Here is a 21,610-nt window from a genome sequence, read left to right on the forward strand (position 1 = left end):
GAGAGGTGGGGGAAGGAAGGATTGGGAGTTTGGGATTAGCAGATGCAAACTATTATATACAGAATGGATAAACAACAAGGTCCTACTGTATAGCACAAGGAACTATATTCAATATCCTGTGATAAACCATAATTGAAAAGAATATGAAAAAGAATGTATATATATATATGTGTGTATATATACTCACACACACACACACACACACACACACACACACACAGATATAGGGATAACTGAATCACTTTGCTGTACAGCAGAAATTAACACAACATTATAAATCAACTACACTTCAATAAAAAAAATTTTTAAAAATCAAGTGTTTAGAGCACTTGGACTCTTCCCTTTTTACTTTCTGCCTCCACAAAATGAGCGACGTGTACTAGAAGACACCTCAACTCTCTTCTAGGTCTAAATCTCTAAGATTCTTACAAGTACGTTAAAGTCCACTTTTAGAATTTGTAATAGTGCAATATTAAGCAGAGTTAATAGGCTGCTCTTTTTCTGAAGCGCTGGTTACACACCTGATCTTGGGGATCAATCATCAAAGGCCACCGTCTCCCTTGAGTGACCAGAATGCCATTTTCAGTTGATATCAGGTCACGGGGCAGCCCATCTGTGTTCCACTGCCGTATTTTGTAGGGATCGCCAAGAGTGTTAATGAGACTGAAGGTAGGATTGATTGGGATCTCTAGAGACTGACAGTCCTGAATCCAACACTCTATAAGCTGTAGAAGGAGAAAAGCTTACTTGTATAGAGTCAGGAATACTCAGTAAAGGAAGATACACACAACAAGTCCTACTTAGGCAGGAGATGGATGGGTCCCGGGGGCAAACGGTTTGAGTTTGTTCCTGTGGACAGATACTCCCAGATGGGAATGACAGGACAATTGAGAGAGGAGGCTGGGCCCTTCCCAGATAGAAGATACATTTTCCTCATTCTCGAAGTCAGGAGACCTCCCCCACTACACATGCGCAGAAAGGCTCCTTGGAGGTCAAAAGGGCAGTGAGGTTAACTAATGCTCACTTACCCATAGGCCTCTTCGGTAGAATTCATCTTGGCTAAGAGATGAGGACTCACACATGGGAAATCCTGAGCTATACCAAATACATACTTTGAACCAGGCAAATCAAAATGATTGGTCAAAGGAAACCTGGAAGAAATGCCCCATAAAAGTGATTCAAACTGCCATGAGGGCGCGACTCTCTCTGAGCCTGCCCGTGTGTCTATCCACATGTACTGTGCTCTTTTTTCCTCCTAATAAATACTTTACTTGTTTCACTACTTTCTGTCTTTGTGAGAATTCTTTTTCTGCAAAGCCATAGGGCCAGGGCCTTTCCACTGGCCACTGGTCTAGGGGCAAGGATTCAGTGCTCTCACCACTGCGACCCGACCTCAGTCGCTGGCCGGGAACGGAAACCCTGCTTCAAGCTGCTGCAGGCCGAGGCCACCCGAGATCACTACCAGACTCCACAGGCATCCTGGCACCAGAGCACAGGACACAAGAAGTGGACTAATAGGAGATCTGGGGGCTAGAACTACACCGTTAACCAGCTGTGGCTTTGGGCATGTCACACGCCCTGTCTGGACCTCAGTTTTCTCGTGTAGAAAAGAAAGGGGTTGTCACAGTAGTCTTCACCCACGGGTGTAGGTGGGAGAGTCTGGGAGCACGTGGAGAAGTTGGGAGTTATCACAATGATCGTGGGTGCTACTGGCAATTAGTAGATGGGGCAGAGGGGTGTTAGCATGTCACCTCCTTCAACGAGTGGCACAGTCATGCACACTAGGGAACTGTCTGTCCCCAAGAGCACCCCTGGCCCCACTGCCCACTTGGCATCAGATGATCCCTGAGCTCCTATAGAATCTATATGAGTCCTATGCCAACCAGCTTTTATAACTCAAGGACAGGGAAAAACATCTTTAGGAAGGCATTTCATAAAAGTGGTTTGCAAATATCTCCAAATAATTCAGTTTCCTGCTCTTTCCCATCGTTGAGCCCTTTGTAGCAGGCCCTCACCAATTCAGAACACTTCATCCTGGTTGGATCCTAAGTCGGGAAGACTCCCTGTCTCTTTTTCTTCCCCCAGGTTCCTGTGTAAGCAAGCGATGAGTAACTTTCTAAGGTGGGAGAGGAAAAGGGGGATTGTGTTAAGGAAAGCCTAGGGGTAACCATCACTGACTTGGGGGCAGTGGAATGAATACCTAAGTTCATGGAGAACCTCCCTCTAAACTTGGAAAAATGACACACACACACCCCGCCTCCCTCAGTTTCAGTTGCTTCTCACCCCTCCTCACAGAAAGCACGTTTACCCACCGATTGCCTGTACTGGGCTGTGAAGGCCCCATAATAGGCCACACAAGCTGCTGCTATGAACACATTCCCGATGATATTCGATATCTCCTCGTTGAATTTCTGGATGCTTTCTTCCCATCGGATTTGCTCGTCTCCTAATGCAGCTGTCAGCTTTCCAGCACGTACCAGACGTGCTTTGGTCAGGGCCATCGTCTGTGCTAGAAAATTTAAAGAAAACCGGTTTATATTATTCAATATTTGCCTACAGTATAAGAAGTTTATTCACCTGCTTCTGCTTATAGCGGAACGAGCATTACTTAGCTAATGATGTCAATACATCTCTGGGAAACCTCACACCAATTCAGCACTAGTACCCATTTCAGAGCCAAGTCCAAGTTTGGCTCTTCCATGCTGAGAGTTCCTTTTTGATACTCCTTTACTCTGGCTGAAGATAGCGCTCTCTTCCTGCCCCTGTGGTATTTATTTTCTGGATCAAATTCATGTTCAGCCCTGTGTTATAATGTAACATTCCTCCCCAAAGCCTTATTCAGATATAGGAGTTGAATATATACAATATACTAATGTTATACTAGAAAGTTAAGGCCATCCATCTAAAGCAAATACGCCCTACATACTGGATGGAGGCTGAGACGTGACTGCCAGAAAACTCTTTTTCCTTTTGAAAATCAGGCATTTCCTGACCAGCATAAATTTTATGAGTTACTTACCCAGACTTTCTTTCTCATTCACGCTTTTGTCATATTCATGTTGTAAGGCCTGTATTTGATCTTCCACGTTTTTTAGTAATGCTTGCTTTTCTCTCAGAGTAGCCATAGTAATATCAAGTTCAGCCTAATAAAATCAAGTAAATAGGAACAGGCCCCCAAAGAAGGTCAAATTTGCCCATTTATAATAGTTTATTTAAAAAAAAATAGGATTTATGTTCTCTTTCTCTTAAAAGAGTTTGTCCTAAAAGACTGTGATATGATATACAAAGTTAAAACAAATATGAGAGAATAAAATATAAGAGCAGAACCAAACCAAAACAAAACAAAAACAAAGTCCAACAAAATAAGTCATAGAAGGATTAGAGAAACAGATGTACCAAGCATTTGAGGATGAATTAGTTACTAAAATGGACTATTAACAGTTTTACAGTTTTAAATGGTTGGGGAAAAAAAATCAAAAGAAGAATAATATTTCATAACACATGATAATTGTATGAAATGTGGATTCCAATGACCATAAATAAAGTTATATTGGAACACAACCACACTTAACTCGTGTCTGAATTGTTGATGGCTGTTTTGGTGCTGCAACGGCAGAGTTGGGTAATCGCAACAGAGACCATATAGCCAGCAAAGCTGAAAATATTTACTGTCTGGATTTTTACAGAAAAAGTTTGCCAACCCCTGCGCTATAGCCGTGGTTCTTTTGGTAACCTTCTCCACTAAATGATCATTCTTTGTTCTGCTTGGGGCCTCACATCCAATTGTGGGTTAAGCTGGTTTTTAGAACCTCATCAAGCGTGGGAGTATTTAGCAAATAGAAACATAGAGTATCAGATGCTAGAGCTAAAATAAAGTAAAAAATTACCATAGGCCTGATGATATGAATATAATAAGGACTTATTTTCCTTTTATGCTGGAAGAGGGCTGATTTCAGAGGTCATTTCTGAAAAAAACAATCTTTGCTAGCTATTTTTTAAAACAAAAACTAATTTTCAAGAGCATGATTACTATCTATATTGTGTAGGGTCTCAGCGGCACCACAAAGGGAGCTCGAATGATTGATGATCATGGCCTTTGATTCTATAAAATATCACAACACAGATGATGTACCTGTGCAGTGCGGAGTTTCTGTCTCTTTGGCTCGACTTCTTTGACTACGCGAGAGTACAAATCCATCGCTCTTACCCACATGCACATGGATTTACATGCTTTGGATACTTTCTCTACTTTTTCAGGCACGAAATCAGGATTATTAATATACTTTTGAAGCTTTGCCAGGATTTGAGGCTTAACGTTTTCCTTATCATATTCTAAAAGTCTTCTCAGGAAGTTAGAGTCACCAAGAAGTTGCTTTGCTGTTGGCCAATCAGGCCTGAAAAATACACATGATAAGTTAATAGCATTGTAATGAGGGAATGTAAGAACAGAAGAAATGTATTCCTTTGAGGACATTAAGATATTATCCCACAGATTAAAAAAAAATCAGGACTTCTCTGGTGATGCAGTGGTTAAGAATCCACCTGCCAATGCAGGGGACATGGGTTCGAGCCCTGGTTCAGGAAGATCCCACATGCTGTAGAGCAACTAAGCCTGTATGCCACAACTACTGACCCTGCTGCACTCTAGAGCCCACGAGCCACAACTACTGAGCCTGCGGGCCACAGCTACTGAAGCCCATTCACTTAGAACCAGTGTTCTGCAACAAGAGAAGCCACCGCAGTGAGAAGCCTGTGTGGGGGCTCGCCGCAACTAGAGAAAAGACTGTGTGCAGCAACGAAGACCCAACGTGGCCAAAAATTAAAAAAAAAAAAGAGAAATCAGATAATATGTCACTTAAGCATGATTAGTTGGAATTCAGACAGAATTATGTCGATTGTTTATGTTATTAGTCATGTAACGTTTAACTTGCTCTGAGTTTTCCTATTATAAAGCAAATATAACACAATTTACTGAAAGCATTTTACTAGTCTTTAAGAGAACCATGAGCTACTACTTTTGTTTTCTAGGCATATATTTATGCAATTTTACTTTCATAGTGTGTATAGTTTGTTTTTTAAAAAATACTTACAACGATGTTTCTGCAAATGCTCTTATTTACTGGTTGAGCTACAGTTATAAAAATTAATTTTGTTTGCATGTAACTGACTTTCAAAATTTGTAGAATGACATTTTATTAGTTACCTCCCTCAAATGAGGTTTGTTTTACTGCTACTATTACTATTATTAGTTCCAAGCAAGACAGAAAATTGAAGTTAATGTAAAGAAGCTACAAAGATGTGTTTTTAATGTTGTCCAATTATGTGTTACTTATAATAATTTTTAAAAATACTATTAAAGTACCAGTCCAGTTAAAAAAAAAAAGATATTATCCCACAGATGACTTCTAGACTTATTGTGGTGATTGTTTCACAATGTGTGCAAATGTCAAATCGCTATGTAGCGCACCTGAAACTAACATAATGTTGTACGTCAACTATATCTCTATAAAAATAAATTAATTAAAAATGTTATCCCAAAAAGTGGGTAGTTTTAATCTCAGTACTATAATCCCAGTAATTGGTAGTTATGTGCACCACCATTCATGGGGGGACAAGTAGTTGGATGACTAATGCTCCACAGTTTTGGAAGAGAAACAATTATAAAATCATAGAGTCATAGAAATGTAAGGCATTATAGGAATAATAGTTTTATTTCAAAAATGGCCCAGGCAGTCACATTTTTATCTCCTTTGCTTGGTTTAGATCCTTAAAATCTCTTGCCAGGACACTACAATCACCTTCGAACTGGTTTTGTCTCTCAGTCAAACTCACTCTTTGTGAACTTTGGCCAGGTTGGTCTTTCTCACGTGAAAATGTGATTATGTCAACAATGTTCAATGGTTCTCAGTCCCTTGTGGCCAGGGCTCTCCATCTGTGCTCTGAAGAGCCCCCAGGTCCCACCAAGGTGCTGGCCAGAGGGTTAGTAGGGAGGTCTGGCGGGGGAGGGCTCTGGGCCCTCTACCTTCACTTTGATCACTTTTACTTGGAAAGGTTTCTTATAACACAATTTTTATTGAAGAAAAGTTTATATTACTAAAGAAAGTTTGAAAACTACATATCTCCTAGGTGAAACCTGAACTGCTGAGCACAGCATACAAGACCGTTCATGATTCAATCACTGCCCTCCTGCCCAGCGCCACCCAATCCATGAGTATCAAAGGTCCCTGAGCTCTCCCCATGGTCCACTCTCCACCTGAGCATCATGTCCCAAAAAACCTGCTCACACCTCTGCAGGGGGACTTAGGCACTCTTTTCTTGGCACTCCTAATACTATGCAACTCTCACATGTCTTGAAATTATTATTTTTCATGCCTCTCTCCCCACTAGACTGTAAGTGCCTTGTATGGAAGAACTTTATATTTTCCATCATCTAGTGCAAAGTAGATGTTCAAGAAAATGCTTGTGGAATCAATTTGTTGAATGACAGACTGAACTGATGAGAGGGTGGAGAATAGAATGAAAACATGTAAATGAAAATGGAGAAAAATAGCAAAGAAATTCCACCAGGTATTTTGGTAATGGGTGATTGTGAGGTACTCACTTGGCATTCAAGAGAATAGAGATGGCTTCCATCACAGTCATGACCATATCTGGGGGCTTTGTGAAAACTCTGATTTCAGATATATCTGCTTTATCTAAGGAATCCAGTGCTTTGTTAGCAGCTTCGAGTGCAGGGAGAGCTTCTTCAAGATCTCGTTGAGCATCGTCAGCTATGGCTTGGGTTTCTTCGGCTTTCACTTTTGCTATCGCTTCATCTTCTTGCACAATGCTTCGGACCTAACCATTGAAACACGACTGCTTAAGTGGTCTCAGTATTTGAATGTCAATGTTTAAAAGCAAAGCTAATCATAGTGCATCACATTTGCCCCTTTGGATTAGACCAATGATGAAAGAAGTTTGGCTCTACGGCATTTTATGCTCTCCTTTGTCCGTCTCATGCCATGTTGATAATAATAGAGACAAAGTTATTAGAACAAACAGTTCCTTCTTAAGAGAAGATTCACTGCTTTATATTTGCAGCTGGTACTATTCTCACAACTTTCTCTGTCCCACTCATTGGGTTCACTCATTCTCAGGGAGAGAGCCAGGCTTAAAAGCATGGCTAAATTGATCTATCACATAATTATTTTAATAACATATTTAAAAATCCAATCATTTGTCATTATATATAAGGGATCAGTTGGTGGTCAAAGCCTTCTCACCCACTGTCGGGTGATGCTGCATACCTGATCAGCATTTTCTTGATCCACTGCCAGTTTGTCCATCAGGGCTTCAACATCTTGTGATTTTGTTAAAAGGACAGGTTCTAAAGCTGAAAGATCCAATTTCATTTTATCTACGAGTACATTTGTTTCTAATAGCTTGGTGAGACCATTCTTTACCCGTTCACATGCCTAGATGACAAGGAAAATATCTATTATGATGAGTATTATAAGTTTACTGACATCTCTTACTCATGTACTAGAATTTCACATCTGCAGAATTGGCGAATCAGTTTGTAATACTTAACACTGTGAATGTACAGAAAGCTTCAGGTAACAGAACTCTAGGAAATGTCCCTGATATTCACCACAGTGGGTTTGGATCTATGCCCCCTGGCCACAGGAGTAGGACGTCACTGAAGGCCCACACTGTATTATTTTTATTCCCTGTGGTAGCTTGGTAGCATGTTGAATGAATGAGGGACAAGTTCAAATAGAAACTCCTGGAGGTCACAGCTCTGGGAGCTTGTTTCCTCAGGGTGCATCAGCAGGGCTGAGACCCCCTGGAGATAGTGTCCTGGGTACTTAGCCCTAGTTGCTGATCTGAACCTTACTCCCCGGTGGTAGGAAATTCTTGACTAGGATCAAAGGAGTGGTATCTGGTAAAGAAGGCACCTCGGAATAACAGTTTTTTGAGGGTGAGACAGAAAACGTGGTTCAAATTGGCATGTTTCAAAAATATGCGTCACGTTATTTTACTAGGCATACATTTACCAGGTAAAAATCCTCTGAAAAACGTTTAAAATATCTAAATGGTAAATGCTTCCATTTTCACTGTTTAAAATGTTGAAAATTTTAGATCATGTTAATAGCCTGAAGATGATGATGACAGTAGCCACTATTTTCTGAGCACCTCATATGTGTTACGCCATATTCCAAGCACTTCACAAATCATATCTTATTTAAATTCTACAACAATCCAAGAGGTAGATACATATTTTTTTAAAACCTTATTTTCTACTAAGATTGGCACAGTTACAAAGCATGCTCAAGGTTGTACAGGAAGAAAGAGGTAGAGCAGAGGTGCTACCTGGTCTGCCTGACACCGAAGTCCTTGCTCTTAATGGGAACCACTGACACGTTAGACCACCAAACCCCCATCTCTATTATTTAACAAAAAGTTCTCCGTCTTACTAAACACTGCAGAGGTGACTAGTTCTCTGCTTAACTTTAATTCTGTTGCAATGTCCATATCATGCTCCCGAGTCAAGGACCCTTATGTAAATGATAGAAGACAAAATCTACATATCAAGGAAGAGGAAGGCCTTTGGACTGACAGCATGAGACACTTTTTGGTCATATTGTAGGTTTTCAAGGGCATGTATGGGATGGAGAGAAGTCCAGCAGGCAAGATGGAACATAGATCTTCCACTCATTCTGGCAAAAGTTTTGAGTCCAAGCAAAAAAAGAAGTTTTTTTTTTTTTTAATTAATAATATTAAACTTACTGAAACCAACTGCTTCCTTTTTTCACTCAGCATATACAAGTAGAGATTGATGAGTTCCAAGTAGGAGGTGGGCGTTGTGTAGTACCGTCTCCGGAGCTCTGTGTAATAGCGTTCTGCCATACTGGAGACACTCAAGTGGACATTCACACACATGAGGGAGAGCTTTTCTTTCAGTTCTTCATTTACAGCATCAACATTTGAGAAAAATGTCTTTGACACAGAAAGAAGTGCTTCTCTGGGCCACTGTAAATAAAGATATGATTTGGAAAATCTGTTGCTCATTTCCATAATACACAGTTTAACTATGAAGAAAAATGCATTTCTCTGAAAGTCTTTTTTGCCTTGTCCCCCCTTTCACCTTGTTAACTCCTACTCGTGTCCATGATGTTTCATGAATTGAATGGCTGTGCTCATTTGAGGGAGGTCCTGGGTCTGCATTTGCTGACCCCAGCACAGTGTCTGGTACACAGAAGTTGTTCAAAAACTATTTGATTGATTGAATAAACGTGGGTGTTTTCAGCATAACTGCATGAATAAAATCACATCCATTATGAGGACCTCATGTCCTCTCTGTTTATTATACAGTTTGATCGTCAGGTTCACGGTTATAATCACTGTCCTGTTCACCTCAACTCCTTTGCTCCTCTCTTGTCTCTTTGCTCAGTCAAGTGCAACTCTCTGTTACCCCACACCTGCAACTGTGCAGGTAGCACGGCTGGAGAAAACCCCCCACAGCTGTGCTGACTGGCCTCACTGTCAATACATGGCAACTAGCTCAAGCGGGTTCTTAGCCCAGAAATGCTTCTACATTGTCTCATCCGTCACTCCTGTATCCTCCTGAGTATTTCGCACCCTATATTACTTCCTCAGACTGCTAACACTTCCTCTTTCCTCTTCATTCTCAGCTCGTGACCTTGCTCCCCACATCACTAAAAAAAAATAGAAGCAATGCAAACAGACCTTCAATGAATTTTCACCCCCATGTCTTCCCCTCTACTTGCATCTGTGGGCTTACACTCTGGGGTGAGCTGTGCGTGCTCCCTGCCCACGTCAGCCCCTTCACTGGTGACTCCATCGCATCCCTTCTTGCCTATTCAGTGACACTGGTCCAACAATGCCTAACTCTGTCTGCTGCACCATCAATATAATTCTCTTTTCTGAATCATTTCCATCAGCACACATGTGTGTTGTTTGTGTTCTCCACTTAAAAAAATACTTCTCTCTTGACCTCACATACCCGTCTAGCTATTACCCATCTCTTAGTGTTCCTTTGTGGCAAAACTCCTTGAAAGAGTTGTCCCTGATTCCCCTCCTTTCTTCTCTCTTGAACCTTCTACCCCATCACTCCACTGGAACAGCTCTTGTCAAGATCACTGGTAACTCTACACTGGTAAATTTAATAGTCTTCTCTTCTTTATACATTCTATTCTGCCTTTGTTCAATGATTGTCATTGTCATCCCTTGCACATGAGTAAATTCCTAGTGGGCTTTGAAGCTAATGTAAGTACCCTTGAGGAGTTATTGGACAATGTGTTACCACTTTAAAATCAAGCAAGTTCAGACATATACCCGGAAAAGACAAAAACTCTAATTCAAAAAGACACATGCACCCCTATGTTCATAGCAACACTATTTACCATAGCCAAGACATGGAAGAGAGACCTAAATGTCCATTGACAGATGAATGCATAAAGAAGATGTAATGTGTATATATACATATATATATATATATATATATATATACACACACACATAGTGGAGTATTACTCAGCCATAAAAAAGAATGAAATAATGCCATTTGCCGCAACGTGGATGGATCTAGAGATTAGCATACTAAGTGAAGTCAGACAGAGAAAGACAAATATCATATGATATAACTTATATGTGGAATCTAAAAAATGATACAAATGAACTTATTTACAAAACAGGAATAGACTCACAGACACAGAAAACAAACTTATGGTTATCAAAAGGGAAAGGGGGGGAGGGATAAATTGGAAATTTGAGAGTAACAGATACACAGTACTATATATAAAATAGATAAGCAACAAGTTCCTACTGTATAGCACTGGGAACTGTATTCAATATCTTTTAATAACGTACAATGGAAAATAATCTGAAATGTATATACACACACATATATATATACAATTGAATATATATATGTAAATGAATCACTTTGCTGTACACCTGAAACATTGTAAATCAATTATACTTCATTAAAAAAAATAAAATCAAGCAAGTCCTACTTCTCAAAGAGATATCCTGTGATGTCACCGACCTGGACAAACCAATCAATGGTGCAGCAGTTCACAAGGGATGGAAACATCCGGCATCTGGACCGAAAGGCCTCCCCAACGGGGCTCATGCAGAGAACAATGTGCAGCTTCTGACGGACTCTGCTGATAAAGTATTGAAACACCTGACAAAAAGAAAGACATTTTCAATTTAGAATAAGGCTGAACCAACCATGAAAATAAGTGTTGGCTAATGCATCTGACTCTACCAATATCAAACTTAAAAAATGTTAGTATAGTGGATGTGTGAATTGTTTTAACATCCCATTCCAACCCCTTTTTCTCATGCAGACTGGAAAGATTAGATGACATTTTGCAGACTCTTGCAACTTGGGTTTGGGATGTGATGTAGGTCCTCTTCATCAGTGGACTTAAGGAGACCCCTTGAATAAAGTGGAGAGAGGTATTCACACAAGGCTTTACTTTGGGGTAGGAGACAATTGGGAGAAAGAGACAGGGTACAGGGCAACTAGTTTTGCAGGTGCAGAGCCTGGCAGAAATGGCATGGACCTGGGGGTCACTGTCTCTGGATGTGGCTCCTTACTTCAGCTGCTCCCAACATGGTGGGTGACACATGGCTTTGGAGCTGGCAGCTGAAGCAGTAGCACACTGATTGGTTAGAGGTTTCCTGGATCAGCAGAATGGTTGTGGCAGAGGCAGCAGTGTCCTTGACTGTTGACTTCTACAGTGTCATTTCATAATCATTCCAAGGAATTCAGTCTGGAATCCCTTTCTTTAGCCTTCCCAATGGTTGTGTCCCTCGAATAAAGCCGTTTCTGCTTACATTGGTTGTCTGTACCTATAAGTCCTGACCTAGCAGTGGAGGGAATTCTCATGAAAGGACACAGAAGAGATGATATGAGAAAGACTGGCCCCAAAAGTTAAATAAGGTGCAGAAAGAAGAGAAAGTCCTGGGCTAGACAAATAGTGGCTTACAGAGTGTAGCACGGTGTTGGAGAAATGGATGTGGACAGCAGCTGTGTTGTGTGTGTGTGTGTGTGGTGTGTGTGTGTGTGTGTGAGAGAGAGAGAGAGAGGCTGAGAGAGAGAGAATGCATTTCATAATCTTGCTGATAGGAAAGGCAGTCAAAAGTATTGAACTCCTTAGGCAGGGCACTGGAGGTGTGTGAAATAAATTTGTGTTTAAGAAGGATAAGAGAAGCTTTCCAGTTTGGACAGATCTATGATCTCCATGGGGTAGTAGGGTTTCTGTTTTCTGCTTTCCATAACAGTTTCTGGAAGTCTGATGAACCAATGCTTTAAATGTAGGAAATAAAATACATAGGATTACAAAGGAAACAAATTATATTGAAAAAATTCTATCCATGGACTGCTTAAGGGGATTTGTGGACCACTGGAAAAAGGCTAAGACAACTTTTTGTTTTCCAAAACCTTCTTACCATTCTGACATGTCCTACCTCATCTCTATTCCCCTCAGAAATTCCTACTTCTTTCACTCTTGGTCTGGTGGCTGCTAAAACCTGCTCCAGTTCATCCTTTTCAAATAAATTAGGCACTTCACCTGAGTTCAGGATGTTATTTATATCTTCTAGAAACTCTTCTACTACAATCTGTAGAAGAAAGCAGAGTGGTCATTATACCTTATTCAACCATTTTACATTTACTGCCTGTATATTACAAAGCAAATATATGATCTAAAATTCACATTGAGTTAATTTTATCTTTAAGAGAAGATGACCCTGGGGGAGTGGCCAAGATGTTAAAGTAGGATGACCCTGAGCTTACCTCCTCCCACGGCAAACCAAAATTACAACTATTTACAGAGCAACTATCAATGAGAGTGACCTACTTCATGCATAGAAATATAAACAGAGAATTAGGCAAAATGAGGCAATAGAGGAATATGTTCCAAAGGAAGGAACAAGATAAAACCTCAGAAGAAGAACTAAGCAAAGTGGAGATAAGTAATCTACCTGATAAAGAGTTCAAGGTAATGACCATAAAGACCCTCATGAACTAGAGAGAAGACTGGATGAACACAGTAAGAAGTCTAACAAAGAGAAGATATAAAGAAGAACCAAACAGAGCTTGTTTCTAAAATTTCTATGAAAATACAAAAGATCCTGAATAGCCAAACGCATCTTGAGAAAGAGGAACAAAGCTGGAGGTATCATGCTCCCTGAGGTCAAACTATACTAGAAAGCTACAGTATTCAAACAGTATGGTATTGGAACAAAAACAGACTCATAGATCGATGGAACAGAATAGAGAGCCCAGAAATAAAACACACACTTCTGTGGGCAAGTAATCTACAATGAAGGAGGTAAGAATATACAATGGGGAAAAGACAGTCTCTTCAATAAATGGTGCTGGGAAAACTAGACAGCTACATCCATAAAGAATTGGACTACTTTCTCATACCATATACAATATATACTTTCTGTCCATTTCTCTTTCTCTTCTTCTGAAATTCCCACAATGTGGATATTGTTTGTTTTGATTGTGTCCCATCAGCCCCATAGGTTTTCTTCACTCTTTTTCTTTCTTTTTATGCTTCTGACTGGATAATTTTAAATGTCCTGTCTTCTAGGTCACTGATTCTTTCTTCCACATGGTTGAATCCTTTTGAAGCTCTCTATTGAATTCCTCAGTTCAGTCATTGTATTTTTCAGCTCTAAGATTTCTGTTTGGTTTTTTAAAAAATTGTTTCTATTTCTCTGTTGAACTTCTCGTTTGTTTATGCATTGTTTTCCTAATTTCATTTAGTTGCCCATCTGTGTGTTTTTTGTAATTCACTAAACTTCTTTAAGAGGATTATTCTGAATCTTTGTCTGACAATTCACAGATCTTCCCTTCTTTAGGGTCAGTTATTGGGGCTTTATTAGTTTCCTTTGGTGGTATCATGTTTACCTGATTGTTCATGATCCTTGATTCCTTACATTGTCATCTGCACATTTGAGTAAGTGATCTTCTCTTCAAGACTTTACTGGTTCACTTTGGCAGAGATTGTTCTTCACCAGTCAGCTCAGTTTGGGTTTCTGGACATATCAACTGGTAATATCTTTGAGCAGGTGGGACTTGCTATCAATGTCTATTTTAGGGTAGGGATAATGACTGAGCTCTGAGGTCATGGGTGATGCAACTGGCTGAGAACAGTTGGACAGGACTTCTGACTTGGTTTTAAATGAGCAAGGCTATAGGATGAGCTCTGTGATTGCCTGGGTTCTCTTATCAGGTTTCCTAGACTGTTGGGACTGGGTACTATACTTAGTGGTAGGTGGGGCTATGAATTAGCTTCCCTGCCCTGGCAGAGTGGGAGAATGGGCTCCAAGTCCAAAAAGGCTTTTTGTGGTCTGGTGGGGTGGGGCATGGCAGGGAGGTACACTCATCATGGGGCACTGTTATGAATTAGCTGCCTTGCTGAGGTGGAGAAGGAGAGCTGGTTCCAAACATCTTCCTAGGTGTTTCTGGTCAAGCTTTCTGCTCGGAGGGGCTGGGAACTAAGCAGTGGATTGGACTATGAATTAGCTGCCTTGCCTGGGAGGAGCAGGAAACTGGCTCCAAGGCTGGAAAGGCTCTTTGTTTGTGGTCTGGACTCAAGCTGATCTGCATCCCAAGTTCTGTGGCTGGACAGTGCCACTCCACTGGCTTTGCCCTGTGGGCCATCTACTCTGTCTGCCATACTCTCCTCTTGAGCGTTGCTGGGCTACACAGCTTTCCAGGTGTTCTGGCCAGGCTTTCTGGCTGGGCGGGGCCAGGAGCTACACTCAGCAGTGAGCAGGGTATGACTGGGTGGGTGGGGGGACCGGACCAGGCTCCAGGGCTGGCAAAGCTCTTCATTTGAGGACCTTGAATCAGGCAGACCTGCACCCCGCTGAGTTCCCTGGTCAGACTGGCTCTGCAGATGAGCAAAGCTGCTGGCTTGGACCACTACTTGGGCGCTGTGGGTAAGAACTTGGTTTGTCATGATCTGAATGCTGGTTGTTACATCCTCACGCCTTCTCCATCACAGTCAGATTCCAAGAAGTCAAGCGCTGCAGATTCCTCCACCATCCCTGTGATGCAAGACTCCCAAGATGCTACCCAGAACACTGCGGGAGCTGGATGTCCACCCTGGGCTCTTTCTTTCCACTGTAGAGACCCCAGGCTCAGAGGAGACCTCTTGATGTGGTGCTGTGCTGGCCTGGGAGGAGGGCAACGTGGTCAGTGTGTCATTGCTCCTCTTACCCTTCTAACGTGGACTTTCTTGGTCTCTGTGGTGCAGGGGTGTGCTTCAGCCTCAACCCCAGGTTCTAGGATAATTGTTAGGTGTTCTTGTGAGGGGGAGCAAAGTTGGGACTGACCTATGTCACCATCTTGGTGATGTCACTTTGTTCTTGCATTATTTTCCTGATGTCACGAAATTGTTTATGTGTTCTCTTGTAGCTCTCTGAGCATCTTTAGAACAATTATTTTGAATTCTTTGTGGGGCAATTTGTGGATCTCCATTTCTTGGGGCCGGTTATTGGAGGTTTACTGTGGAGTCACGTTTCCCTGATTCTTCACCATCCCTGTAGACTTAAGTAGATGTCTGCCCATTTGAAGAAGCAGTCACCTCTTCCAGACTTTATGGGCTGACTTCGGTAAGGGAGACTTTCAGCGGTGGGTGGGGGCACGCTGGGGCACAAGACGCCAGGTCTAGTGGGGCAGGGCACCGAATATGGGGACATGCGGTGTGGGGAGGTTATGTGACTTTGGCTCAGGCCACAGTGGCCACACACTCAGTTGCGGGTCTTCTCTCATTTGTAAGAAATATTTACATACTCAGATATAAGGTCACTGGTTGTCACAGACGTTAAAAACATTTTCCCCACTTTATTCGTACTTAGTCATTTTATAGTGTTTTCAAAATTAAAATGAAGTTTAAAGTACTTATGCATCAGATTTATCACTTTTTTATTCCTTGGCTGATTTCTATAAACGTATATTTTCCCTAATATTAAAAGTGTAATCAATGTAGACAATCCTCTATTATGGAGTAAATTCAGGATCAGTTAAATTTGTTGTAGACATAGATGTAATCTTATTTTGATTTTAAATTTAATTTAACCAAAACATATCCATTATTTTTTCCTTTTCTTGAGTAAAGCATGTTTCCCTAATTGATTTCACTTAGGGAATTACTTTCTTATATTTATTTCTACAGGAATAGTTTATTACCTGTTTTCTATGTCCTTTCCCTCCAAGAAAAGTTAAGTCCTTTCTCGCCCTCTTAACCTCTGATCACATTTACTTACTTAGAATTTAAAGGGGGAAGCAATAGTTGGTAAAAGAAGTAAAAATGTATCATAAAAGTCTTTCATAAGGCCCAAGAACTCTGTTATTAGAGGGAATGATTCCCTGAACTACATCCTAAAAACTATTTGAAGTACACACACGTGATTGTAACACTTGTCCTTTTCCTGTTCTTGCTCTATCGCTATTTAGATATGTACCTGGGTGTCCGTGAAGAGGAAAACCATATTCCTGTCTTCTACACCAGCCAGTTTGTACAGCTTCCTCAGGTCTTCATGAAAACAGTCATAATTATACCCCTGGCTCAATTCAATCTGCAAACATTTGTAACCACATATGTGAGCTGCAAGTCTTGTAAGAGACTGCTTTCCTGTGCCTCCCACTCCAACCAGCAGGGCATTGCCTCTTTCCTGACGAATCATGCGGGCGATCCTGCGGGAGACAAAGCAGACAAAGGTTTATTTCAAGTGTACAGACAAGGCTTCTGCTCAGAGGGCCTGCCCCAGTGTGGAAGGCTGGTGGCCTCTGGAGGGTCATCCCCCAGCCAAAGGCCACAGGGCTGTTGGCCTTGGTCACGTAAATTAAGTAAGGTAAAATCTCTTCTCCCTTCTTCAAAGTGTGAAGGATTTTGTTAGGGAGGCTGGCTGCTCTAGGCCACTACTTATATTAACCATTATATGGGCAAGCAGGTCTCTATTTCTAAGGATGAGCAAGAGAAAAATCACTGAATGTAGGACAGGAGACTGCAGCTCAGAAAACATCAACAGGAATAATCTGAAATGGATTTACTACATCAACAAAATTTTAGAAAATTTCTGATTCATGTTAACAATAAGAATTTTTTAAAAATTGCAATCATGATACTAGAGTGAGCACTCAGAAAGGGGAAAAAAATCCAAGTGTAGGAAAAATTGATTGTTGATGGAAAGTCTGACTACCCAATTGAAAACCTCAGTGGAAGATGGGCCTCACAATAGGATACCGTGGAAAATTGAATAGGTGAAGTAGAAGGCAAACTCAAGGAATTTAGCCAGACCTCAGAGAAAAAAAGATAATGATATTAAAAACGATGAGAGAGAAAATGGAAGGCAAACAGGAGAAACAAATTGAATCCCAGAGGCCACACAATAGGAATTCTAGGAGAAAAAAGGGGGGATAGAGCTGAAATAATAGAAGAAACCCCCAGAGCTGAGCCCCTAGATCTGAGGAAGTCACTGAGTGTCAGGAAAGAAAGTCAAAGAAGACAAGCAAAACACTGAATGTTTTCTAGGAGATCTATAAATATAAAATAAATAAATATAAAAATATAATAAATATAAAATAAACTATGTGTGTGTGTGTAGGTGAATGTATGTATGCATGCATATGTGAATCAAAGTATGAAAGAGAAATCTATATTTTAGACATAATTGAAAATTTGTGAGCATCTGAAAAATAGATATAATAGATTAGTCCCAAAGGGACAAATAATTTTAGGCTGGCCTTAGGCATCTCTTTTACAAGATGACATTCCACAATGGTTAAGAGGGAAAACTATCATTTTATTTCTCAGAGAGTAAACCACCTGCAAATCATTCCTAAAAGAGTCCTTGAAGGTATATAGAGAAGTATGAATAAAATTCAAAAACTCAAGAAAAAGGGGGAAGGGATGTCAGTATAAAAGTGAGCAGTTTGTATGAGAGTCAAGTTCATATACTGTTGTTAAGATAGAAAGGTAATGGTAGGGCTTCCCTGGTGGCGCAGCGGTTAAGAATCTGCCTGCCAATGCAGGGGACACAGGTTTGAGACCTGGTCTGGGAAGATCCCACATGCTGCGGAGCAATGAAGCCTGTGCACCACAGCTACTTACCCTGCACTCTAGAGTCCGCAAGCCGCAACTACTGAGTCTGTGTGCCACAACTACTGAAGCCCACGTGCCTGCAGCCCGTGCTCGGCAGCGGGAGAGGCCACTGCAGTGAGAAGCCTGCGCACCGCAACAAAGAGTGACCCCATTCACTGCAACTAGAGAAAGCCCGCACGAAGCAATGAAGACCCAACGCAGCCAAAAATAAATAAATTTATACTAAAAATAGGTAATGGTAATGTCAATAAACTCACCTTAAAAAGAAGATGCAAATGTAAAAAATTTCTTTTTAAAAAATTATCACCTAAAATCTCAGATTGGGTCATCAGAAACTAAGAAATCATGAGAGAAATGTAAAAGCAGGTTTAATTTCTCTCTCTCAATCTCTCTCTCTTTTTTTTAATAGGAAGGTATCTGTCATCTATCCTCTCTATTTTTAATTCATGATGCTGATAATTGGAAAAAACAAAGTTCAAATATTTGAAAAGGATAATGGCTTTATTACTTTTTTAATTAAGAAAGTAAAATATGATCATTATAACTGATGGGAAAAAACCATTGCTAACACTTTACCACTTGTAAGCTCCATCGCGAGGGCCTGGATGCTGTCCTGCTCTCTATGGGAGCAGTGTGTAGCACATAGTAGGTGTTTCATAAATAAATTTATGTCTGTTGACTTGTATGTGTGTGTTTACAAAAATGGAATTAAACTCTACACCACATTTTGTTTTGTGACTGTTTTGCTAAATAATGCTTTATGGACATTCTCATGCTAGTAAATACAACAATAGAGATACCATAATTTATTTAATTGGTTCCCTACTGATGGATATTTAGTTCTTTTCATGGTTTTGTTATCATATTGACAATATTAAAAAACAAACCTTAATGCTAGCTGCAAATAGAATCCTTTCACATCATGAGAGAGAGAGAGAATCCATGAAACAAAAAAGAGGATGCATTAAAATAAGTTAGAAAATAAGTTAAGATGGCATAAATGTGGTTGTTAAAGCCATACTTTGAAATAATATTTAATTATATAGGCTTGTGGAGGCAAATGAAATGTGTTAAAGGCATAATGTTTAGCTCTATGTGCCATAATCGAATTTTGTAAAAAAATTATATATACTTATAAATATATTTGAAAGCACCATACAATTTTAAGTGACTGTCTCTAGGTGAGGAGGTGGAATTATGAACAATGTTTTTGTAAATTTACTGTAATAAGTGTATTTAGTATATAATCAGAAAAATAATCACTATTTTTTTTTAAAGAAAACGAAGTAGATCTATTTCTCCCTTGTAGGAAATATAAAGATGTCTTCCTTATGCAGTAGTTCTATCATCTTGGTAATAGGCATTTTTATAAGTAAAATTACATTTATGAAAAAAGGAAATAAACATGTGATTTCTCATTCTAACTATCTCTGAAATTCAGTACACTATCACCAAATCACCTATATTGAGGTAATCAACTTCTAAAGACCTTAAAAACTGTGAATTAGACAACAGTGGTTAAATAGTTCTTATGCACCATCATCTTTGATGGCAGGGCATAGAAGCTGCGTAGCGTGAGCTTAGAACGGGGAGCCTACAAGGACTGATTTGAAAATGCTCCTCTGGGACAAAGCGCAGACTCCTAGGTCATTATTCAGGATCGTCTGAAATAAGTATCAAACTTTCAGATTGGTCTTCTACAGCTTCACACTCTCTCCTGCCCTTACGGTGAGTGTGCTGTTTCACTGCCCAGAAAGCCTTGATAACACTGCTTTGCCTAGAACAGGAGTGAGCAAAAGATGGCCTATGGGCCAAAACTTACCCACAGATTGGTTCTTCAAAAAAATTAAAAAAACAATTTTATGGCCTATGAGCTAAGAGTGGTGTTTAGATTTTTAAATGGTTGACAAAAAAATCAAAAGAGTAATATTTTATGATATGTGACATTATCACATGACATTCCAACATGAGTGTCCATAAATGAAGTTTTATTTGAGCAGAGCTGTGCTAATTTATTCACTGAGCGGAGGTGGCTGCTTTTGTGTTACAGTGGCAGAGTTGAGTAGTTGTAACAGGGTCTGCAGCAGAGCCTAAAATATTTACCATCTGGCCCTTTACGAACGAAGGTTGTAGCTCCTTTCCCTAGGACCTGCCGACTAAAAACTGTCGCTTGACACCTGGTTGTACAAGAATGAAGTCACTAACCACTGCAGTCTCTGACCTTCAACACACCCTGAAAGGAGTTCAGGGTGGAGATCAGGAATGAGGAACTCTGTGCTCTAGGAAAAACTGGCAGAACAGGTCTTCAGATATATATTTTCAGGAGATTTTACGAGCTCGATTTCTTGCATCTTCTCATATCTAGAAAAGCACTAAAATCGTTAACGGAGACATCTGCTCCTTGTGACTAACAGCAACCTTCTGCCAAAATGTGTGCTTGACTGCACGTACCCCCCTTCACCAAAATCATCTCCCCCCTACCTCTCTGGAGCAGTTCCTCGTAGCTATCTGAGAGGCTGTTTTCTGCTAGCTTGTAGTCCTCATTTCCCCCCCAATAAAACTTAACTCATAACCCTCACATTGTGCTTTTTTTTTTCATTTGACAGATCCTTTGCTAACTCCTCCCCTAAAACAACTAAGACCCACAGGTACTATTTCCACTGCTATATCTCTGTCACAATGCACATCTAACAGACGACACTTCAGATCATTTGCTTATATCTCCTCAGCTACCTCTGAGAGTATAAAATTGAGGGCTGAATGGATATGTAATAATGTTTTGTTATTTTTTCCCATAATGCACAAGGGCTCTATAGTGGATGAAAATGTTGAATATCATAAATATCTTGCATTTTATATGTTACTCTTTCCTTGTTTCATTTACATTATAGTAATTTGTTTTTTCCATCTGAGATTATTTGAAACAAATGAGTTGTCCTTTCTGCTTCCCAGTGTTATTTTTTCTGTCAACTTACATATCAATGGATAAAAAACTCCCTCCACTGAGAATCCTCCAAAGTTACATTTTCTCTGCTGTAGTAGGCAAGAGATGGCTCTCCTAATTAATAATTTTATTTTAACAGAGAGATCCATTTGACCATCCTTGCAGTATGGTGACAACTTTGGGGGCATGTAATAGGTAAACGGCTTGGTGCAAACTGCTCTTCGAAAGCACAGGCTCTGAAGTAAATTTTTATTTTTTCTGAGTTGGGAAGGCTGTTATTCAGTTATCCTATGCAACAAAACAAGAAACTAGAATGTTAACAAATGGAAATGTAGTATCTGCTATATTGCTGAATATTTAGTGATTTTCCCAAAACTCATGTTCATAATGGAAGTCCTTTTCAATTGCTAATCAGTAGTAGGTGTTTGAAAGCTCTTACTTAAGACAAGTAGAAATTCCTCTCTAGAAAAAAAGAGAACACATCTACATAGTTATTCACATGGCGGTCCTTTTTGCAGGAAAACTA

At 40.2% G+C, this 21,610-nt stretch overlaps 1 protein-coding gene across 1 annotated transcript in view; it reads right to left on the reverse strand.

Annotated features, from left to right (window-relative positions):
• The window catches only part of DNAH6 (dynein axonemal heavy chain 6), a 293,021-nt gene that overhangs the window by 90,457 nt on the left and 180,954 nt on the right, over nt 1-21,610 (reverse strand). The window contains exons 46-55 of the mRNA XM_082425941.1: nt 16,501-16,732; nt 12,484-12,636; nt 11,051-11,191; nt 8,770-9,012; nt 7,287-7,454; nt 6,602-6,837; nt 4,133-4,394; nt 3,020-3,143; nt 2,313-2,509; nt 522-725 (exon numbers count right to left, since the gene is read on the reverse strand). Of these exons, the coding sequence (XP_082282067.1) occupies nt 522-725; nt 2,313-2,509; nt 3,020-3,143; nt 4,133-4,394; nt 6,602-6,837; nt 7,287-7,454; nt 8,770-9,012; nt 11,051-11,191; nt 12,484-12,636; nt 16,501-16,732 (1,960 nt within the window). The remainder of the gene's footprint in view (nt 1-521; nt 726-2,312; nt 2,510-3,019; nt 3,144-4,132; nt 4,395-6,601; nt 6,838-7,286; nt 7,455-8,769; nt 9,013-11,050; nt 11,192-12,483; nt 12,637-16,500; nt 16,733-21,610) is intronic.

The sequence above is a fragment of the Balaenoptera physalus genome (assembly GCF_965194825.1).
Source record: "Balaenoptera physalus genome assembly, chromosome: 15".
Classification (NCBI taxonomy): domain Eukaryota; kingdom Metazoa; phylum Chordata; class Mammalia; order Artiodactyla; family Balaenopteridae; genus Balaenoptera; species Balaenoptera physalus.